We start from the raw sequence: 23,573 nt of genomic DNA on the forward strand, positions 1-23,573 counted from the left end.
TAAAAGCACCATAAACCTCAAATTCTGATGAGTATTTTTTTAGATATTTTACTATCTTATTTTACACATCTTAATCAGCAATTATTTCCCTGGCCTATACTATACGTGTAACCAAGATTGCAGCAGGTGTCTCTAAAACAAACAATATTAAATTCAATTTTTAAGCAATCGAAGCGACTTAACTACCACCTTAGGGACACCACACCCATCCGTAAAACAGCAGGTATTTGTCACAGACCCACTGTTGTGGAGAAGGGGTTTGACATAGTTTAGGAGGTATCTTCACAGGTGTTCTCCAGGTCTTTTGAGGTTTTGCAATTTCATATTTTTAAACTTAATGATTAATGTTTCTTTAATTAATTGAACTATACTAATATTTCTTTCTGGTAAATATTCCACTAATTGCACATTGTGGGATTGTCTTACAAGCCTCAACATGACCTTGGGAATGACACTTCATATGTTTTTAAATTTTATCACGGATTGGATTCAAGTAAAAATTGTAAATATTTTTTATTATCAGCTATTCTCTTTCTGTTATTTTTAGCTACAAAATGTAACAATAACAACGTTTTGCAAAGGAGATTGTGAGAGATAAGACAGCCCAGAGTGTTGCAAAAAATCATCCCACTCCCCATAAAAACTTCCTAGTCCAGAAGATGGAGAAAATGAGCAGAAGAGTCACACTGACGATTGTTGCCATTACGTATGCAAAAAGGCGGAACTGAGGGTTGTGAAAGCAGTTGTGGTCCGAGGACTCACTGGGGATGCTGGGGATCTGGGGTTGCTCCGTGTAGTTGGGGGTCTCTGCCCTGCTTCCTGGTTCCATCCCTAGTGTGAGTGTATACACTGTAGGCGGGCGTGAATGGAACCGGGATTTGCGCTCATCCTTGAAGCAGAGCTGCCGGCCTTCTAGGATTATCTGGTTGGGCTCCAGTCTCAAGTGGTTGAGGACCGTCTCGTTGTGGGGCAGGTCAGTGATGAGCTGGTCCGGCTGGAGCACGGTCTGGTGGCGGCATAGAGGGCACTGCAATTGGTTCCTGAATTGTGATAATAGGCTTAAGCGGGCCAGGCATTCCAAGCAGAAGGAGTGTTGGCAGTCGAGTAGTTTTGGAATACGAAAAGTGTTGTTGAAAGGGTTCCAGCAGACGGGGCAGTCTAGTTCCGGCTCCCTCATTGTCACTTCTTCTTCCATTGTGTAAGTTACCAGTCCTCAAGTCTGAGAGTCAGGGACTTTGAGGAATAACAGCACCATATTCCAGGGGGTCAATAAACAAATCAGCTCTTGCCATGATAGACCATATCATATCCCTAGAAGAACAAAAAGAAAACAGGAGTTGTTAGCAGATTAATAAATGTATTGCTGACTGTGACGCGTTCTGTCTCACTAATAAACTCTTGACCTTGAGGAGTTTTAAGCATGTAAATCAAACAACTAGCCACATGGTAATCAGGTATTACCCAAGTGTTAGGTTATGAGAAACCTATTTTCACCCATAAACCCCTAAGGTTGGCTGTAGTTCCCACATTCTGCCACTGGAGGACACTTGCTAACATTGGCATAATCACTGGAAACACATCAGCACTCCCATGTCACTGCCATCATCAATTCCATGCTGTACCACAATATCGAAGTTTTATTATTGAACAGCACTTTTATCGACTTCTCACAATTCCTCTTTATAATATCAAGGTATTCACATGTGAATTAGAATAATAAATCAATTCTGCCCTATAAATGCTTTCCTTGACGATATAGCAGTAGTGAGTATTGTGAGCTTGTATATGAGAAGGTTAATATTACTGACCTCAATATTATAAGGGTTACTTAATACATAATTGCAGAAAACATTTTCTTTAAACAAAAGTCTGAGGTGTGTGTAAGAAAGGTATAGAATTCCTCTTTCTGATGTGTAGGCCTCAAGGAATGCTTCACGCATAAGGTGGGTATGCTGTATCCCACCGTGTTCAGAAGAGGAACTGGACCAGGGCTCTTTATCCCCCATTTCTGCTCCCTTTTTCTAGACCCCTCACTCCCCTGGAACTCATTTTCTTTGATGGTAGGACTTTTGCTCCCTTGTGGCCAGGCTCCAGATCGAACTCTCCATGAGTGCGGGATTCACAGCCATTGTAGATCGAGTAATGGACAGTCTAAATGAGGTTCCTGGAACACTAATGAACAGTCTGGGAGATCTGAGGAATGGATAGTGTAATGGTGTTCATGTATTTTGCTTACTGTTTCTTTAACTTGTAGAATACTTGGTTCTGTGATTCCAATCTCTTGTGAGATTCTGGAATACACAGAGACTGCGAGTTGTCAGTTGAGAGCTTTACCTGTGGCTGGGGAATTAATAAAAGCTGGCTCTCAAATCATCTACCTTTTAGTCTGTTTAATTTACATGACAGACACCACATTTATTGGCGACAATCGGGTGAACCCTCTACCCCAACACAGGCTTGAAAAGAAAATCACCTGCTCCTCCAGCGGCGGAAAAAAAAATAAAAGGAAGCGAAGTCTTCCCTGTGGCTGTTATTCTTCAAAGACAGAAAATTGTACGGTGAGGAGTTTGGTGGGAAGGCGGTTTAATTTAATTAAAAGGGAGGAAAAGAACAAATATAAGGAAAAGATATTGTGAAACGTTGGTTTCACGCGCGAGCTCTTATGAACTCGGCACTCGCGTTCAGTACAAAGTTTCACGTCCGCGCGTTTCAGACGTGTTTATTTGCGTTCCAAGAACATGACGCATGCATTTCAAGAGCAACTAACGCTCTGACGCGTTCACGTTCCATGAACACTCTATAAACAAAGACTGAATTAGAACGTGGATAAGAAAGGAAACCTGAAGTCTTGTGTTCTATTGATATAGTCAAAGATAGACTCAGAACGCGCTCTTGGAAAGCAAAGAAGCATTATTACATCATAAAGCTGGAAAAAGGAAAATGTGTATGAAGGAACAGAACACAAATTATTAAGTCATAAGGATCTGTGTTTCTATAAAAATTCTTTCAGTGGACAATAAAAAAAAAGAAAGAAAAGAAGAACACAGCTATAGAAAGTGATCAGTTTATTCATTGAACAAAAGTAAATAAGAGACAACATTTTTCATTTGAAATATATATATAAAGGGAAAAGACTAATATATATATTTAAAATATGCAGAATGTAACTCAGCCAGCCTTCTTTCTGACAAGTCCTGGAGAACCAAATGGAAAATGGAAAAAATGGAAAAAAATGTTTTGCAAACTATGCAAGAGTCTGCGGAACTAATTTGAGTGCGGAGAGGAAATTAGCTCTTCTTCTTCATTGTCTTGGGGGAGAAGGACAAGATGTATTGGAACATCTACCTGACTTATCAGCTGCAGAACAACGAAACTTGAATGAATATGAGATTGCTATTGCTCAACTTGATAAACATTATTTGCCAAGAGTCAGCACTATTATGGAACGTTACCATTTTGGATTGAGAGAACAAAAAAAGGAGGAGACTGTTGAAGAATATGTGTCCTCATTAAGGAAGTTGGCCTCCTCCTGCAACTTTGGTCAGACTTTAGATGAACGAATCAGAGATCAATTTGTATTGAGGTGTGCACATGATGATATCAGAAAAGAACTCTGGTTAAAAGATGAACCAGCTCTTGAAGAAGTATTAGTGATAGCAAAACAGGTAGAACATATGACTAAATATGTTGGAGAATTAAAGAAGGAGAAAGAAAAAGGAGTGTTAAATGAAAAGAAAGAGGAAACAAAAGTAGAAGAAGTGGTTTGTCTAGTAAAGAAAAATGAGTCTCCAAATGAGAAAGAAAATTCTGGTTCAATTCCCACAAGTCAGAATTCATTTGCTGGTCAAAATAACAAATTTTCTTGTTTTAGGTGTGGTCAAATAGGTCACTTGGCCAATTCATCGATATGTCCTGCTCTGAAAGTTATATGTAATTCATGTGGAAAGAAAGGTCATTACGCAAAATTTTGTAGAACTAGATTAGTTAGGCCTGAAGTAACAAGGAGAAGGTGGAATCAACCTCAAGTAAGAACAGTAACCTTTCAAATAAAATGTGAAGTGCCTGATCATCCATCACATCTGGTTAAGGTGGAAAATGAAATGATAAACTTTAAATTTGATTCTTGTTCACGAATAACTTTGATTGATGAAAGTCTGTATAAAAAACATTTTGAGGGTAAAGTGAAACTGATGAGATCAGATTTAAGACCTCTGGGATATTCAGATAAACCAATTAAAATGGTTGGTTGTTTTATGGCGGAAATAGAACTTGGAAATAAGATTATTGTTGGTAAAATTTATGTTGCAAAGAAAGGTGATGTATTATTGGGTTGGGTACATCAAGGTCAACTCGGAGTGAGTTTAAATCCAAATGCTAATCCTCAAGTACAAATTCATCAAGTAGACATAAGTGAAAAGGAAGTAGTCAAAGCTGAACTAGGAGAAGAATTAGCACAGAGATTTCCAAAAGTATTGAAGGAAGGTGTGGGATGTTTAAAGGGTTATAAACATCATATCAGATTAAGAGAAAATGCTGTTCCGGTAATAGCGAAAGTAAGGAGGATACCTCTGATGGAACAAGAGAAGGTGAAGGAAGAGATTGATAAGTTGTTAAAAAACGGTGTGATTGAGCAGGTGGAAGCCACTGAATGGTTAGCTCCAGTAGTTGTTGTTAAAAAACCTACTGCTGAGATTAGACTTTGTGTTGATCTAAGATCATTAAATAAAGAAGTAGTGGTGGATAGATTTCCACTACCAAATATTGATGAGATGGTAAGCACATTAGAGGGTGCTAAGTTTTTCACCACTCTTGACCTAGCTTCCGCTTATCATCAGGTGGAGTTGAATGAGTCTTCCCAAGATCTTACAGCATTTATCACCCCCATGGGCACATATAAATATAAAAGAATGGCTTTTGGTCTTGTGTCCGCGGCCTCTGTATTTCAGAGGATAATGGCAAGGGTTTTGAGGGGTTTGACTGGTGTGAGATGTTATCAAGATGACTTACTAATTTATGGAAATAGTTTTGATGAACACTACAGTAGAGTATGTGCGGTTTTGAAGTGCATAGAAGATGCAGGAATGACACTTAAGAGAAACAAATGTAAATTTGGTGTACAGGAAGTAAATTACTTGGGACACAGAATAACTGGGAATGGGATTTATCCAAAAAAGGAACTAGTAGACACCATTAACAATGTGAAAGAACCTGAGAACAAAGAGGAATTGGTATCCTTCCTTGGAATGGTAGAGTTTTATGGAAAATGTATTTGCAACTTTGCTGATAAAACTCAGTGTATGAGGAGATTAACTTCTAGGAATGTTCCGTTTGAATGGTCTGTTGAATGTAAAAAAGAATTTGAATGCATCAAATCTGAATTAAATAGGGCGCCCTCTCTTCAGGCATTTGTTCCAGGTTTACCTACAATTTTGTTTACAGATGCAAGTGAGAAAGGCCTTGGAGCTGTCCTGGTACAAAAGAGACAAGGGAAAGAGCATCTAATATGTTGTTCATCAAGATGCTTAAGAGGATCGGAATTGAATTATTCTGTTATAGAAAAGGAATCTCTGGCTATCTACTGGGCTTTGAGAAAATTAAAGAATTTGATTTGGGGCACGAAGGTGTTCATATTTTCTGATCATAAGCCATTGAAAGAGATTTTTGATAAAAAGGGTTTAGATGCAATCTCGTCAAGAATTAGAAGATGGATAGTTTCTCTACAAGAGTTTGACTTTGTGGTTGATTACATCCCTGGTATCTCAAACAAATCAGCAGATTGTTTGTCAAGAATGGTAGCTAAGGAGAATTTTGATGATGAAGATGATTTAGATGAATGTGAAGAGAGTATAAGTGTGTGTGAGATTACAGAGGGAGCAATTGAAGAGAGAGTGGAGAGATGAGTTGGAGAAGGATCAAGAAATTAAAAAAGTCATGTCTCTGAGTAATAGATCTCGCTTGGAAAAACCTTGGTCATTAGTTTCTAATGAGCTTTCAATGAACTCTGGATTTTTGACTCGTGGAACAAAAATGGTTCCCCCTTTAGGTATTAGGAAGAAATTGTTGAGTCATGCACACTCAGGACATCTTGGTATTGTAAAGACTAAAGAGATTTTACGTATGCGATTTTGGTGGCCTGGAATGGACCTAGAAATTGAGAGATTGGTGAGAGATTGTCCTGAGTGCTGTGCAAGTGATAAGATTTTAAAAACAAAACAGATGCCTATGGTGAAAAGATCATTACCAAAACATCCTTGGGATGAGGTAGCTATTGATATTGTTGGTCCGCTATCTGGTGTGTCTGATACTCCTTATCTTTTGGTGTTAATTGACTTATATTCAAGGTGGATAGAGGTCTCTGCTGTTAGAGAGATTACCTCGGAAGAGGTGATTAAGTTTCTAGATACTCTTTTTAGCAAAGAGAGCTTTCCTAACAGTCTTCTTTCCGACAATGGGCCTCAATTTTGTTCGAGAGTTTTTGAGGAATTTTTGAGTAAGTGTGGTGTATTACATAAGCGTTGCTCACTGTACCATCCCGAATCAAATGGGGCAGTTGAGAGGGTAAATAAAACCCTGAAGGAGTCCATACAGTTAGCTAGATCATTAGGTTTAAACTGGAAGTCTGTTCTTAAAGAGAGAATCATGCTTATCGCTTCGCACCACATTCCACAACTGGAAGAACTCCTTTTGAGTTATTTAAAGGAAGAGCTCCCAACACTTGCTTATGTCCTGGGTGGGTGAAAATTAAGAAGGGTTTAATAGATAATAGGATTGGTGATTGGCGTTACAAAGAAGAAAGAAAGTTGGATGAGAGGAAGCAGTACTTTGATAAAAGAAATTGTGTGAATGTGCAAAAGATATTAGTGGGAGATCTTGTGAGAATAAAAGCTCCGGTTGGTTGTAGACCATGGTCGAAATACACTGATGTGAGGTCTGTTATAAAAGATTTCAAAAATACAATTAAAACAGAAGATGGGAGAATATGGAATAGAAGTAGAGTAGTTGTAGTTAGATCAAAAATTCCTTCCCAAGAGTTGCATTATCCATCTACTTCTCATTTTGTTAATGATGCTAACTTTTCCTCTTCTTCCTTTAGGAGCCAAAGAGTACGTAGACCTCCTGTTTATTTAAGAGATTATTTATTGTGATTCTTTCTTCTGTTTTTCTTCTTTATGTAAAACTTGTCATTACATGCTTTTGTTTAGTGGGGAGATGTGTAATGGTGTTCATGTATTTTGCTTACTGTTTCTTTAACTTGTAGAATACTTGGTTCTGTAATTCCAATCTCTTGTGAGATTCTGGAATACACAGAGACTGCGAGTTGTCAATTGAGAGCTTTACCTGTGGCTGGGGAATTAATAAAAGCTGGCTCTCAAATCATCTACCTTTTAGTCTGTTTAATTTACATGACAGACACCACAGATAGTCTGGGATATCTGAGGAATGCAAAGGTTCTTTGAGTGAGAGAGCTACATACCATGGATATGCCTTCATGCCCTTGTAATTGAAAGAGATCACCTCACCTGGCAATGGTGCCGGCGCCACTTTATCAGTTGTACTAAGGTCATGATTTGAGAATGACAGGAAGAAAATGTGGATCCTGAGATATACAGGTGGATTGTTTTCCTTCCCCAGGGTACCTGAGGCATTTTGAGTGACAGGAAGTGGCAACTAATGGATTTGTTGTTCATGATCTGAGCTCTGTGTTTCCTTACAATAAGGACTCTCCTTCGCGTGCTTCTCGGAAAGTCTTCAGTGTACAGTGACCATGAGGCTCAAAGTAGTATTGGTGCTGAGAGAGTTTGTACTTTAAAGACATTGTTGTAATCAACAGTAAACCCTCCCTCATACAGGCTTCAGTCTGCTTTAATCTGACAACAGATCTACAGCGTCACAGAGATTTAAACTTTATTCTTTTTTTAAAAAAACTTTTTTATTGATAGATCGTACAAAGGACACAGCACTCCGTACCCTGGAGGAACTGCCACATACATATCACAATATAATCAGCGATCTATATAACTTCTGATAACAAAAACCCTGAACCCCCCACCCACCGCCACCCCCCCCACCCCAGACCTCCCTGCCCTCAACCCAGGCCCCCCTCACAATATCTCTTTATTCCTGTGAAAAGAATTACATACATATAGCAGTGTGTATCTTTTCGCCCCCATGTCCCAATCACATCTGCCCTTCTGCATCTCTTAACAATGCTGCCAGAGTCCCCTGTAGTCTGCCCATATTTTCCATATTTTGTAATGTTTCCTGGGGCAGCCCCATGCCTCAAAAACTGTTCGTTCTAATCCCATACAAAAATCGAGGCCCTTTTTCCACACTACCACCTTGGGAGCCCGGGGGTCTTTCCATGCCTGAGCCACATCCCTCTTTGCGACTGCAAGACCCAGCAGGAGTAAGTGTCGCTTATATATATTACCACCAACGGCTTCTAGGACGTGAAGAAGCCCTAGTTTGAGGGTGCGAGGGAGGTCCCAGCCCAACATCTCAGACAAGCAGTCCCACACTCCAGTCCAAAAACAAACTTTATTCTTTTAGTGACTGACCATCCTTCCCATTCAAAGCCACACAGTTTAGCTCTTCTGCATTTATTTTTTGACCTGCCTGGTCAATGACCCAAAAGTAAATATCACAGAGCAAGTTCAGAGTGGACACGGGCAACTTCAACACTGTGTGGACGGCTCCAGCTCAAGGGCATCAGTGATTCCTCAGTTACTGGAATTAGTAAACCAGTGTACCGGGGGGATATTAACATGACCCTAGGTGACCTGAGGCAAGGCACTCCATACCACCCATTGCACCAATAGTTAATCTCATTGTACTCTCACTTCATTCAACAGCACCGGTCACACAAGCATTCTATCCACAGAGCCCAGACATCTCACCGTACAACCCTCACACGTTATCCCACAGCTATGTGCTGTGTGCCATACTGCAGTGTGGAAAGTATGTTTTAACCCTTTAGCCGGAAGTTTTTGTCCCCGTGACTCTACCCCTGGATCTATTTATGGGTCCTCTTCATTACTTCCAAATGGTGGAACCTTCCTATGCTTTTTTCCATATGCAGCAATGTCTCCAAAGTGTTCTCAAAAACTAGCACATTTCTCTGCATACCTACAAGAACGTTTTCCTGTGGTATCTGTTTTTACTGGCACCTAACATACACCTTTTTTTATGTGTTAACACATTATTATTAAACAAGTGTAATTATACGCTTTTTAAAAAATGTGTCAAGTATTATAATACACAAACAGAAATAATATAATACAAAGGAACACTTTGGAATGCCATAGATAATTACGTCTGTGTAGAGAATGTAAACAAATTAAGGCCTTTGACCACCACAACATTAAGCGTTATCATATAGATTATTCCAGCTTTTCTAAGACATTGAACAGCTTTTCAATTATACATGTTTAACAATCAGCCCATAGAGTTTTCTAAAATAACTTCTTGGCCCTGGGTCTTGAAGGTAACTCAGTCCACAGTACTTAGTCTAGCGATTTTAGCTAACAAATAATCTATATTAAATTTAAATGTAGAATTCCATTCACAAATAATTAATTTGTTGAGCTTTACATGCAGAATCACATTATAACTTTTTGTCTTTCTATAGCATGACAGATCACTGAATAACAAGCCAGCTGGGTCTTTACTAATCTCATAACCTGAGTCTAAATGGAATTATTCATAACACATTTACACTGACTCATCCTATGAATGTGGGCCCTTTTGTAAACTTACATTTTCAGCCTAGGTCAGCTAACAAGAGTTTTAAATGATTTTTTTGAACATGCATTCAGGTTGATATAATACATATCTATTGTTCTGAAATACCAATTCACATGCAGAGTAGATTTACATTCTTACTTAAGTGATGATGAAATACTCTCCATTGATCACCTAAGCTTTTCATGATGAGAGTTTTCAGAGTCTTCCAAGCCATGCTTTTATTTGAAGAAACTAAAGAGATATTAAGCCTTTGCATCTTGCCGCCTGAAACCTATTTAGTCCAACATTTAGAGGCACATTTGTCATCCTTGTGTAAGCAAAGGATTATATCAGATTGTTGTTCATTTTTCTATCACAGGATCGATTTCCAGAGAAAAGAGACTTCCTACTGCCATGTTGAAAAAAAGAAAAATTCATCTACTGAGACCCCATACAAAGAAGAGCACTCCATTTCCACCCAACCAGAGGACCACTTTCCAAAATGCCTCAAATATTTAGTAGAACTTACCAACACAAAACTTTCATGATCAGCCTTACATTTAGGTTGACCAAACCCACCTGTTGAGTTTGCAAACTATTAAATAATTATATAGTTTTATTGCCTTCCCTCAGAAACATGCCCTTCACACATTTAACTTTGCCCACAAACTCAACATTGAGGTGTTCTATCTGTTTGTATCTAAATTACTTATGATCATATTCTCCTCTTTTGTAAAATCAATCACTACGTATGTAATATGTATTTTCTCTCACTCTGGGAGATCACAGATCCTCCCCCCTTGAAATGACCCTCAAACTAGTTTGTGCAAATTATCGTTATATTCTGCCACCTGCACAAAGTTTTCAATTGCCCACGCATTACCATTTTTCAGGATCTGTACGCATCATCATCACATCATTAGCATAAAGCTGCATTTTATGAAATGTTATTTATATGGTATCCATTATATTTTTTTAACTCTCTTAGAATTAGAGCTTGCAGCTCAATAGATATATATAAACTTATTGGTGATTAAGGGTGTCCTTGTTTTCCAGCTCTCTGGATTTTAAAGTATATTAAGAATTTACTTAAATTTGAGTCTGGCAACATCAGAGGGGGCCAGTGGTCCAGTTATGGATTTAGACCTGAACCCTATTTATTCCAATCTATGTTCTAAGAAGTTGTAATTAACATTATCAAACACTCACCATTAGTGTTTAAAAAGTTTGCAAATTCTTCCTTCCTACCAGCATGTGTGAACATATTAGCTCTAGTATTGCCATAGTATTGGCAACCTTTAATAACAAAGAAATTTGTTCTACATCAACAGCAGTAGCATAACCTATTAAACAAATATTTGCAACATTTTCTTATAAACATTGATGAATTATGTAGGCCTATAATATCCTCATTAAAGTCGTCTCAATGCTATGGTTACACATGCGGTTGAGGTCTCACCATCATTTTTAGTTGACGAAAAACAATATAAATGCACAAAATGTTCTCTCTCTCTTTAGGAGAAAATGTCTTCAATTGCAAGAGGGCCTTTTTACCAAACTCAAGAATCAGGTTTGATGCAGAACAAAGGTCAAGCCCTTTGTAAGAGCAGTAAGAATTCTATATAGATCCCCCTCGTTGCGTGTGTTAGTTAATGGGTCTCTTACATAGAAGGTAAATATCGGAAGGGGCACCAGACAGGGGTGCCCTCTCCCTCCATTATTGTTTAATCTATACATAGAGCCCTTAGCTAATGCCTTAAGGTCAAACCTCCACATAGGCCCCTTTCATTTTAGCAATTGGGAGAAGGAGGTCGCACTTTATGCAGACGATTTTATGGTATTTACAAATGACTTGACTGGTTCACTTCCAAGAATAACAGAGATGCTGGAACAGTTCGGCAAACTTTTTGGCTACCAAATAAATAAGCAGAAGGGGGCGCTAGAGGGCGCACTGCGGAATGGCTGGCTAGCTTGTCAGCTCCGCCGGACGGTCGCGTGCTTAGCGGCCTTTAACCCCTTAAAACCCCACGAAAAAAAGCGGCGATCATAATTATGGGCATCGGAAGGTGAGGCCGACATCCCACGTCGAACATAAGAGGCATACTGAGCGGGGACGGAGAGATCCAGCCCGAAGCTCGGGCTCCCAGCTGGAACATCGCCAAAATGGCCGCTCCGGACTCCTGGCGGATCGGAGCTTCCCAAGGCTCCTAGCACAGCGGGACACATGAACACACCCGGCGCCACCTGGTAAGTGGCTGTTGACCACCAGCGCGACACTTGCGGGGCTCCAGTGTGACCCCAGGACACAGCGACACAGAAAATCGGCGTGCGTTCCACCGTGGGCAAGATGGCACCAGGCACCAGGCTGGAGGCGGCGGCGGACGTTCCCGCCGGACAAATCCCCCCAGATATCTGATTGAGAAGAACGCAAATATAAACCGGCAGCAGAGGGAGATTCCCGGCGCTTTCCAATGAGCGTGCCTCGCATCGACCGGCACTCGGAGCGCTGATGGCTGGGCAACGTAGGGAGCCGAAAGTGTATCAGCTGCGAAGGCGCCTGTAATTTACACGCATACACACATAGCCATCAGCGTAGCGCCGGCTCCACCACCACCGCGGGGACTGCCCCCCCCCCCACCACAGCGTGACGTGAGACTGTGTAATACTGCCCTTGAAGTGCCTCAACGGCCCAGTGCACGACACCACCTGCCGTACCTGACGGAGGAGACCTGGTTGGGCGCAAACCTACGTCCAGGCGCTAGGTAGCCAACAGATGACCACACGAACGGCCAGAGGGGGAGCTGCAGTGACGGCGCCTCGTGCCATCTCCACAGCCAGCACAACTTCGGGCAACAGCCCAACATCGGCAGAGCAGCACTTGTCCAAGCAGCACCCTGAAATGGGGAAACCTGACCGGAATCAAACTAAGCTCCAGTTTGAAAAACGGAACCAGGGTAAGAACAACACAACTGACCCTGAGGTGGACGGGGGCCAGGAATCAGCAGAGGGTACAGGCATGGAGTCGGTTCTGAAGGCGATACAGCAGAGTTTGCAAGAGGTGCACGGAAAACTCGACACCGTGGTACAGAGGGTCGACAACATGGCGGCGAAAATCGAACAACACGACGGACGCCTCACGGAGGCAGAGCAGCGAATCTCGAGGCTGGAGGATGAACAGAAGACCACAACCAAGACCTGCGATGGCCTGGAAAAAACAGTGGAACACCTGCGAGCGAGGGTGGAGGACCAGGAAGCCAGGTCCAGGCGAAACAACGTACGGATTTCGGGCCTGCCAGAATCCACAAACACAGGGAAGATGGAGACTTATGTAGAAACCCTGCTGAAAGAAATCTTTGGTGCCGACAAACTGTCTACAGTGTTCCTGGTGGAACGCGCGCATCGATCACTGGCGCCTGTGCCGAAACCCGGAGCTGCCCCGCGCATGGTCATTGCCCGCATGCTAAATTACAGGGACAGAGACACGGTCTTGAGGCTGGCACGGGAGATGGGGAAAATAACTCACCAGGGGAACACGCTAGAGTTTTACCCGGACCACACCATGGCGGTGCAACAAGCTCGGAAAGAATTCGCTCCTGTCAAGAAGAAGCTCAGAGAACTCGGCCTGGAATACGCCATGCTATATCCGGCGAAACTCAAAATCATCACCGGCGGGAAACCTGTCATACTACCAACGGTGCAGGCGGCACAGGAATATGTCAAGCAACAAGGCAAGAGGAGAAAACAGCAAGACAGGAATGAACCAACCAGTGACGTGGAATGAGCGAGAAAGAACACTAACCAGCAGAACGGAATTACGAACTTCGCCACTGAGTTACGGCTATCTATACACATTATGGCCTGCGGACAATAACATGGACCATGATGGCCGCACGGGTGGCGGCGGCTGAACTGGAAAGGCGCTTACGGACATAATGTGAGTGATGCTCCTGTGTCAGAGATGCCGTGGAAGTGCTGTTTCGGTTGTGAGTATACGAAATGTTGTTGTAAACATGGAGAGGCGGGGAGGCCGACTGCTAGAATGTGAGGCAGCGAGCACGTAGCCGTGGCCCTGACCGGCCTGGTTGCTCGACTGATCTCTGAGCAGGGGAAATTACACACATTGCATGGCATAGCCCACATATGCACTGGAACTAGAGACATGGGGGAGTCTGGAGAAATTGAGATATATCACTGCAGCGATGCTAACTATGTTTAGTGGGTGACAGGGGTTGGGGGATGTCACAAACAAGCTATACACTACAACACACGCCTGCGACTGTCCACATCCACTATGTGGGTGGAGATGTGTGAACCTGGTGACACCCCCAGGAGGGTGTACCCCGAACTAAGTTGGACACAGAAGTTACTGTTAAAGTTGAAGTTGACTCAGGGATGGCTTTGGCAAAGTTTGGGCGCTAAAGTGGGTGGGGGGAGGGCGGGGGGATCAGAATCTAGCCGACTGCAACCTCTGTGTCTGAGAAGCATGGCAAACTCCTTGGGACTGTGCTGGCATGTACATAATGTTTGTAATAAGCAAATGACGTTGTCACTATTGCAAAATGTACGCTATGGCGCCATACACGCAGGGTATAACAAGCAGACTGGACGTCTGAAGTGTACAGTTCATCGCCAAATGCATACTCATGTCACGTAGTAACACGCTGCAAATTCTCACGTGGAATGTAAGGGGCCTAGGCAACCCAAAGAAGATTAGGCGACTATTTGCGTATTTTGATAGATTGCGAATTAACATTGTTTTCTTGCAGGAAACGCACTTAGACCGAGATGGCACCTCCACACTGGGGGCGAGATGGGCTGAAACAGTGGTTCACTCTAGCTACTCAACATATTCAAGAGGTGTGAGCATATTAATCAGGAAGGGCACGGGCTTCGAAATTACAGACGTACAAAGAGACACAGCCGGGCGGAGCATAATGCTAGCAGGCAGACTCAGACGACAACAGATTTTATTGGTGAACACATATGGCCCAAATATGGATGACCCGGGGTTTTTTAGCAAAGTCTGGCACAACATCACAAACATGCAGGCACCTCAAGTACTGTGGGGAGGAGATTTTAATGTAACATTACAGGACACTCTAGATAGAGCAGCACACACTTTGGAACAGCATGGTCATGCAAGGGCAATGGTGAAAGACGCGATGGAGGATCTACGTTTGGTAGATTTCTGGCGGGTTCGCAACCCAGGGGTGGCGACAGCGACGCACATAAACGCAGCGAACAACAGTTGGTCCAGGATAGACTACTGGCTGGGCACACAAGAAGTACTCACATGGGTGGTGGATATTGCACACTTACCACGTACACTGTCAGACCACAGTCCGGTACTTTTAGAAGTGGATATCCCACACTACGACCCACCACCCTTCACCTGGCGATTTAACGCAGCCTCGTTGAACGACCCAGTGTACGCCTCCACAATACATAAGGCGATAGGGGACTACTTTGACCTTAACGGCCCAACCACGGAAGACCCAGGTTTGCTGTGGGAGGCCTTCAAGGCTACAATCCGGGGAGTCTGCCTCAGTACGACCTCGGGCATCCTAAAGGATATCAGACAACAATTACACACTCGGGAACAGGCCATTCAAGCACTAGAACAGTCTTATACGCAGAGGGGAGACACCAAAATTTTGGGGGATATCCAGTCACTATTGACGGAGCATGCTAAATTTGCAACGGACGAGCTGAAATATGTCACTAAACGAGCCACTGCGAGGAGGTATGGAGAAGGAGGTAGACCTGGCAGGGAGCTGGCCGCAAAAATATGCGCAGGCAAAACTCCACATACTATCACATCCATAACAACTAGCGCTGGGGGGATGGTCACGAACACAAAGGGTATACTGCGAGAATTTATGAAAACATATGGCACGCTATACGAGGCACACCCTTCGCCGTCACAGCCTGAACTATTAAAATACATGGAGGATATTGAGATGGCGTGGTTAGCAGATGGACATAGGAAATACCTAGAACGCCCCATAACTATAGAGGAAGTCTCGGACACCATCAGGCGCTTACCAAACAACAAAGCACCGGGACCGGATGGCTTTGTAGCGGAATTTTATAAGGCATACGTAGACCTCCTTGCGCCGCACTTAGTACGGATGTACGGGATGGCACATGAGGCCCAGAAACTGCCAGCTTCACTGAGGGAAGCCCTGCTCATCACGCTGCTAAAACCGGGTAAAGACGCTGATAAATGCGATTCATACCGTCCTTTGTCTTTGTTAAATGTAGATACCAAAATCATAGCTAGTCTGCTGGCAGACAGGCTAAAGCCACTTATGCCAATGTTAATTAGACCCGATCAGTCGGGATTCATACCAGACAGGGCCACCACACACAACACCCGAACACTGTTCGCATTAGCACATTATCTGGCTCCGGAAACGAAGGCTGTGGCAGTGCTCCTAGACGCTGCTAAAGCATTCGACACAATAGGCTGGCCCTTTATTCATGCGGTACTGGTGCGCATGGGGTTCCCCTGGATATTTCAGGGTTGGATAGCGATGCTCTACACAGACCTGAAGGCACGCATCAGAGTGAACAGATACATATCAGAACCCATACAAATCTGTAGAGGTACTAGACAGGGGTGCCCGCTCTCACCGATGCTTTTCGCTTTAGTGCTGGAGCCTCTAGCCTGTAAAATCCGACAGCATTATCACCACTCAGCGATTCAAATGCCCTCCCGACCCATACACATCTCACTGTACGCGGATGACATGGTGCTGTATGTTAAACATCCGGAACAACACCTGAATCCCCTACTGAGGGAATATATAAAATTTGGTCACCAAGCCGGCTTACAGATAAACTGGGATAAATCTCTGGTGCTGGCGCTAACGGACAGCACACAGCCAACTAAACTAGACTATCCATTGGAGTGGCAAGAAGAACCCTCAAAATATTTGGGTGTATGGTTCCACAGAGACCCTGAAGTGGTCATTAGGACAAACTATGGGAGGACGATTGCAACCCTGGAGGATAAAATAAAGAAATGGAACAGACTGCCTCTTTCGTTGGCGGACAGGGCAGCGATAATAAAAATGGTGCTCTTGCCAAAATTTCTATATTTATTTAACAACATCCCAATAAAACCCCCCGCTGCTGTCTTCCGCAATATCAAGACGCTAGTACTTAGCTTGCTGTGGGCGGGCAAGCAGGCAAGGATGGACCTGCGCACCATGACATTACCGTATGCCAGGGGGGTTTCAAAGTACCAGACTTCTACCTATATTACTTGTGCGCGCAGGCACAATACGCACACTTTTGGTATCATGAAGTGCCCTTCCTGACACATGTGGCGGTGGAGGCAGGCGACACTGACCCGATTCCACTGGCCAATATACTCACGCACAAACGTACCAGACTACATGACCGGGATATTAACACAGTCAACGCGACCGCTGAGGCATGGCGACTAATAGGCAAGGAAGCACATTGCCTGCCACTGTACGCACCCGCACTCCCACTAGCACATCACCCAGCCCTCTCGGTAACACAGGAAAAGGTTGGCATGGATCTGTTCCGGCAGGCCGGAATAGACACATTGGGGGACCTATACAAAGATGGGGTATTCCAGACACTAGATAAACTACATTACATCACAAATCCATCTCCGCTGTTTAATTTTAACTTCTACAGGCTACAGAGAGCATTACGAGAACACTACCCAACATATCCGGAGGAGCCGCCAGCCCTGGTACCTCTACAGCTGCTCTTGACTACACCCAAAGCATCTCACATGGTGTCCAAGCTTTATGCGAGTACACAAGGGGCGGTGGGGAACAACACACACAAGGCCAGGGATAGATGGAGCGCTGTGCTAGCAGAACCCCTGACAGAAGTAGAATGGGACTCCGCATGCATGCTTACGGGTATGCTGACACCCAACGGGAATTTGAAAATAATACATTACAAGTACTTGCATCAGGTCTACCACACCCCCCAGAGGCTACACAAGCATGGCTTACGGGAAGATTCAAACTGCTGCAGGTGTAGACAAGCAGATGCTGACTTCATGCATCTAGCGTGGCACTGTAGAAAGGTGGCGGGATATTGGGAACAAGTCGTACAGGTATTGAACGAAATGTTAGGGGTTATCATGCCGTGCGAAGCAAAGATCTGTTTATTGGGAATAACTCCACACTTGAGAGCCTTGAAGCGTAAATTCTGTGCTGTTGCCCTCCTGTTAGCTAAAAGAAGGGTGTCAATCCATTGGAATAGTAGAAGGGCGCCAGAGGTGAAACGCTGGATTGAAGACATGGTATATTGCCGAGACACACTCAACACATACGAGGAGGAACTACCAATTGGCTCCAGGCCCAAAGACTACTGGGGGTACCTACGTGACTATCTACTTGAGCATGGTACGTCAGATTCAGAATCTGAAGCGATGTAAATGGACTTCTGATGGTGACAACACAGGACGAACAAATGTAAAGTGCTGGCACCTAGGAGGGAGGATGCTGTGATGCAGAGGGGAGGATGCAGGGAGAGAACTACAAGTTGGGGAATGTACAGTTAAGTTAAATTTCAGTTAAAAGGAACAAAAAACTGTGAAAATGTAAGATTATTGATGTATCAGGCAGCGGACGTAGCACTGACGTGCGACTGGACTCTATCTGACAATTCGCCGCCGGTCCGCTGGATGTCGGCTGATGGGCTGTGTACATCTAACACTGTTGCCAATAACCATAGTTGCTGGACGCCGGCCCATTGCGGTTGTAGGCGAGCACGCTATAGGTGATTATCGATTTGTCTTGTATGTGATGAAAAAAAGTGCAATAAAATTCTTACACCAAAAAAAAAAAAAAAAAAAAAAAATAAGCAGAAGACGGAGATCATGGTCTGGAACAGTCAGTGTAATGACCCCTTGGTAAAACAGCAGATCAGCTATTTAGGTATCCGGATTGTGAGAGAAATCAATAAAATTCCCCAAATAAATGTTATTAAAGTTCTAACAGAGTCCAAAAAACTCCTTAATGCATGGAGGAGCCTCCCTTAGTCACTCTTGGGTCGTTCCAACTTAGTTAAGATGGTAATACTACCTAAATTCAGGTATATTTTTTAATCAATTCCCCTAGAATTCAAAAAGGAATGGTTTAACAGAATTCAGGGAGATATCAGTAGTTTCATCTGGGCATCGAGAGGGGTTAGAATCTCTTGGAAGAAATTAAGGAGGAAGAAAGAACATGGAGGCATAGCAAGTCCGGATCTGTTCCAATATTATGGGGCCTTTCATTTGAAAAACTTTAGAGTGCTATTTAAGGACTATTGTCTTTTTCCACGGTATATGCAAGCTATGACATGCCCAGAAGGAAGTCACTTTTTGTACAAATTTGGCCACACAAAATTATTTAAGAAATTAAAATATCTGGCTTTGGCAGTCAGACTGTGGGTTCAATTAAGGCGTTTATGGAAGATCCCCTATTATTGTGAACACGCCTCAATTTGGGATACGCCAGGAACGCCGGAGTGTTTAAAGGATGTGTTATCTGCCCTGTTAAGAGAGGGCGGAATAGTAGAATGCGGACAGCTATTAAGTGGGTCTATAATTGTTGGCTGGGACCTTCTACTCGTATTGACCAACGGGGCTCTGTCCAAGTTTAAATTGTACCAACTGACAAGCTGGGCAAAGTCCCTGGGGAAGGATGGCTTAGGAAATCCAGACTTGGAGTTGAAATTCCAGGGGGAAGTTTTGAAGAAAGAGGTGTCATACTGGTATTGGTTGTTCATTTCCGAAGGACGAGAGGAATTCACCTTACCTACTGAAATCTGGGTTAAATCTCTGCCGTCGCTGGATGTACCATCATTATGGCAAGTATCTGTGGCTACCTGTGGGTATGTTATTAAATCTGCACCTCTCAAAAAGAACCATCTATTCACCTTGCATTGAGCTTATTGGACACCAAAGAAGCAGTCTAAACTGAGAAGAGGAGAGGCGAAGCGGTGCCCTAAATGTGATGAGGAAGCAGCTGATGACATCCATTTGGCAGTGCCCCCGACTACAGGTCTTCTGGGAAGGAGTGGGTAAGATCCTCTCAGAAGTATTTTGTCAAGAAATACAGGTAAGCGTCCAGCTAGTTTGGGGTGGATGTTGATACGGGCGAAAGGGGAGGATCTAGTTTAAGTAAAAAGCAAAGAAATCTGCTTTTTTTATTGGTAATATTGGCCAGGTGTGAGATTTTTATCAAATGGGTTAATCAAAAGCCGCCTACTGAGGAAGAATGGCTGAACTCCGTGCTGAGGTTAAATGGTCTAGACATAGCTGGTACACAAAGTAAGAGGCTAGAATTCTGGGATATATGGGAACAGTACTGGACAGGGTATGGGTTGTAATAGCGCACTTAAGACCTGAATAAGTCCAATGATCAAGTGCCACAGAAATGAGTAAATGGGAGATGTTGGTACAGGTTTCGACTCCCAACAAGGAAGGAGTGGACAAGGTGCGCAGGGGATGCCCGATGGCCAATAGGATACCCCCACACTTTCAGAAGTCAAGCCAAATTACGTGTGTTGGGGAAGGGCGGGGTGGTACAGAGTGATAAAACGGGCTCTTCTGGCGCTGGAGTTTTCTTGTCAAGTATACTCCTAGGTACTGTGCAATGAGGACTAAAAAATAAATAAATAAAAGAACAAAGGTCAAGTAGGATCAACACCTACGAAATAAATCACATTTTCTAATTTACAGGTGAAGACCCTGAAACTTTTTTAATTAAAACAACATAAATGCCTTTTTTGAAATTTCTCATGGTGCATTCAGAGTGGCTAAAAACATATTCTAGCTGTTCAGTCAACCAGTGCACAGAGGGTCTGAGCTCTTACTGTGAGAAGTAAACCTCATTCACCATTGGAAATGAGCAGTATATGACCCTTCCATTTGTAGGACATGGTCAGCAATCATTACCTCCACTCCATGATGCTCCGTCACACCGGTCAAAGAGCAAAAGATAAAGTCTGCAAGGAAAAGCACTCTACTCGCCAGCCGTGGCATGTACAGGTAAGAGTGGCGTGGGGGGTGGGGCCAGGTTAGGGGGGGGGGGGGGTGGCTGGGCATTTTGACAGACTACAACGAGGGAAAATTCATTATTTATTTAATCCACCCCTCCAACGCTTTTACCTGCAAGGGCCCATCTGGCTGTTCTCGTTCTCTCTGTCCTGTGTCAATCAACTGAACAAATTCACCCGTCTAAGCAATGAGAGATCTGCTCGAGGTCAAAGATTCTGCTATCCTACCCTTGGAAGAGACAGAGACCACCCAGATTCTAGCCTAGAACACAAAGGAATTTTGGGGCCAAAACTCCTTGTTTAAGAGAAGAAAAAGTGACTGACTTCCATTCAAAGTATGGACATTATGATGGGTTTGGGAGATCTGCCTACTAAACACACCTGAAGAACACACACATTGTGAACCAGAGGCAGAGCTGGTCTTTTCTTGCAATAATTAATAAACACTACTAGTTCCTGCCAGTGTTGTCCTTTAGTTAAAGCCCACTACTGCAAGGGTCCTGCTCTGCAGAGGGAGAAACCACGGATGGCCAGATCCCACTCGGAATTCCAAGGGTCTCAGCTGGGACTCCATTTCTTTGTCCAGATGGAAAGACGGTTTCAGGCACGAGGTTTGAGAGGAAAAAGGAACGTTCACTTCTCCATTGGTAAGAGCTCACCCTGGTGGCTCATCCTTCAGTTTTTGTTTGTTATGTAACCCAGTAGTAAATGACCACTTCACATACTGCGTTACCCGCATGTTGTTCGCAAGTTGTAAGTATGAACACTTTCTATGATAGGGCGACCTGGACGTGATCAAGGAAGAACTGAACAAGCTAAAAAGAATTGAACGGTACAGAGGGAGAAGGAAGGCAACTCCACTGGGGCAGGTAACATACAAACAATAGAACAGAGAACTCTACAGTACCGGGATTAGAAGACAATTACATGGTGATAGCTGAAACATTTAATAACTGTGAGCGAGATCTCAATGCCAGTGGGGTGTGGACAATGTATACACTGGTGCAGTACTCACACACTCAAAGCATTAGTCACTCAACACTTGGGCACAGATGTATGAATCTCTTGTATGGTCATTGTGTCACGCAAGGCAATGCAAGGGCTTCAGTGACATCTACTAAGTCCCGAAAAGCCACCGTGTGTGGCTCTGCCTGGCTTAGTAAATCAAGGGTAACGCAAGACAGCGCAAGTCACTGCCTTGCATTACCCTGTGCTGGGAAGGCGTTTCATGGGAGAAGCAAGGGGTTTCCCATGCATCCACCCACAGATTTTGGGCCATTCCCAGACTTACTAAGAAAAGTAAACCTGGGAATGCGTCAAAAGGTAACGTCATCCCAACATAGTCACAGTGAGGAGAAATATGTTTATTTCTCCTTGTTATTTCCTTTATTTTCGTATTCTGCATTCTGCATTGCACGCTGAAAGATGAAAATGTCTCAGGATCGTGTTTGTATAGGAAGGTGATCTTCCGGCACAAAAACAATCTTGTCTGTACCGCACAAACCTTTGCAACGCGGCACAAGGGTGCCTTCATTGGCACTAGGCTGCACTATGTACACCAGCGCAGAAAGAGTGAGCAGGAATGAGTCATATCTTAGTACATATAGCTCACTCCTGCTCTCTCCATTTGATGCAGCAAGTGGTCTTATTGCGTTGAGCAAATGCTAGTATATTTGGTTCTCTGGGTTAGGTGAAGTGTTGCATAAATGCAGTTATTCTTTTGGAATAGGAGCATTCTACGTTAATCAGTTGCAAATTGAGTATTACCTTCCCCTCCACCTTCTCAGGTTTACTACATAAAAAAAAAAAAAATCTGAGCGTCATCATCACCTGGGTTAAGACTTCTCTAAATTAATTTAGGTATTATTGTATAATAGCGGTTCCTAATTTTTTGACTTCTGTGGACTGCCGTTTACTGCTTTTTAGGTCTCGCTCCTAGCATTGCAGTGCACAGCATTGCTCGCGCAGCGAGAGACCTCATGTAGGGGGGTTTGAAAACTGACCTAGGAATCGCACACGCTTGTGCGTGTGCTTTTCCTTTTGGCCCACGCTATTGGCCTTTGCGTGCGTCTTTTTATCAAAGACAGCACGCAATTGGCCAAAGGCGGGCGCATTACTCCGCCCATGGCCTATTGGTGTCTATTTCGTGCACCGCCGCCATGTGGTTTCAATTATCGTGCCCAGACACGGGTGCGATAATTCAAAGCACACGTCTCGCTGTGGCACCTGCACCACTCGCTGGCTTGTTGTTTTTACAATAGCGATTGCTTTCACTGCTGCTTATTTTTCAGGGTCGCTAGTAGTACTTTATTCTATACCCCTTAGAGTGATGTTGCTTTGACCTTCCAAGGCACTCTTTTCCTTGAATTCCCATGAATTTGATTGATCCCTAACTGCGCAATATTTTTCTTGAACCTTTCAACCTGCTGCCTCTTTCTTTGGTCCTTTAAGATGATGTGTGCTTTCTGACTCGCCGTCCTTCTATGGGAAGTTAAGGCATCATAGTTCCCCTGGTTCCCTTGGGACAAATTATCTTACCCGGACCCTTTATGCGATGTGTCTCAGAGCACTCCGTCTTCTTCTAGTCCTTAATGCGATGCTTTGTGACCAGTCCCCTAGGACTTGAGCATATTGATCCAGTCCTAGGGCGGTGGTGACTGTCAGGACATGGTCGTCCCAAGCACTGGAGAGCTAGTCTGGAAACCACCACAACTCCTGGGAGATGCGCCTTGATCCTAAACATTAAAAATGGACTGCACCTAAAACCGTATTTGGTATTACGTAAATGAATTGTAAGTTGAAGAATGTAT

General features: G+C 43.5%; 1 protein-coding gene across 1 annotated transcript in view; it reads right to left on the bottom strand.

Annotated features, from left to right (window-relative positions):
• Nucleotides 1-496: 496 nt before the first annotated feature.
• Nucleotides 497-23,573, bottom strand: part of RNF183 (ring finger protein 183) — a 113,373-nt gene continuing 90,296 nt past the window's right edge. The window contains exon 2 of the mRNA XM_086920020.1: nt 497-1,311. Within this exon, the coding sequence (XP_086776146.1) occupies nt 623-1,195 (573 nt within the window). The 5' untranslated portion in view covers nt 1,196-1,311 and the 3' untranslated portion in view covers nt 497-622. The remainder of the gene's footprint in view (nt 1,312-23,573) is intronic.

The sequence above is a fragment of the Lissotriton vulgaris genome, chromosome 5 (assembly GCF_964263255.1).
Source record: "Lissotriton vulgaris chromosome 5, aLisVul1.2, whole genome shotgun sequence".
Taxonomy (NCBI): Eukaryota; Metazoa; Chordata; class Amphibia; order Caudata; family Salamandridae; genus Lissotriton; species Lissotriton vulgaris.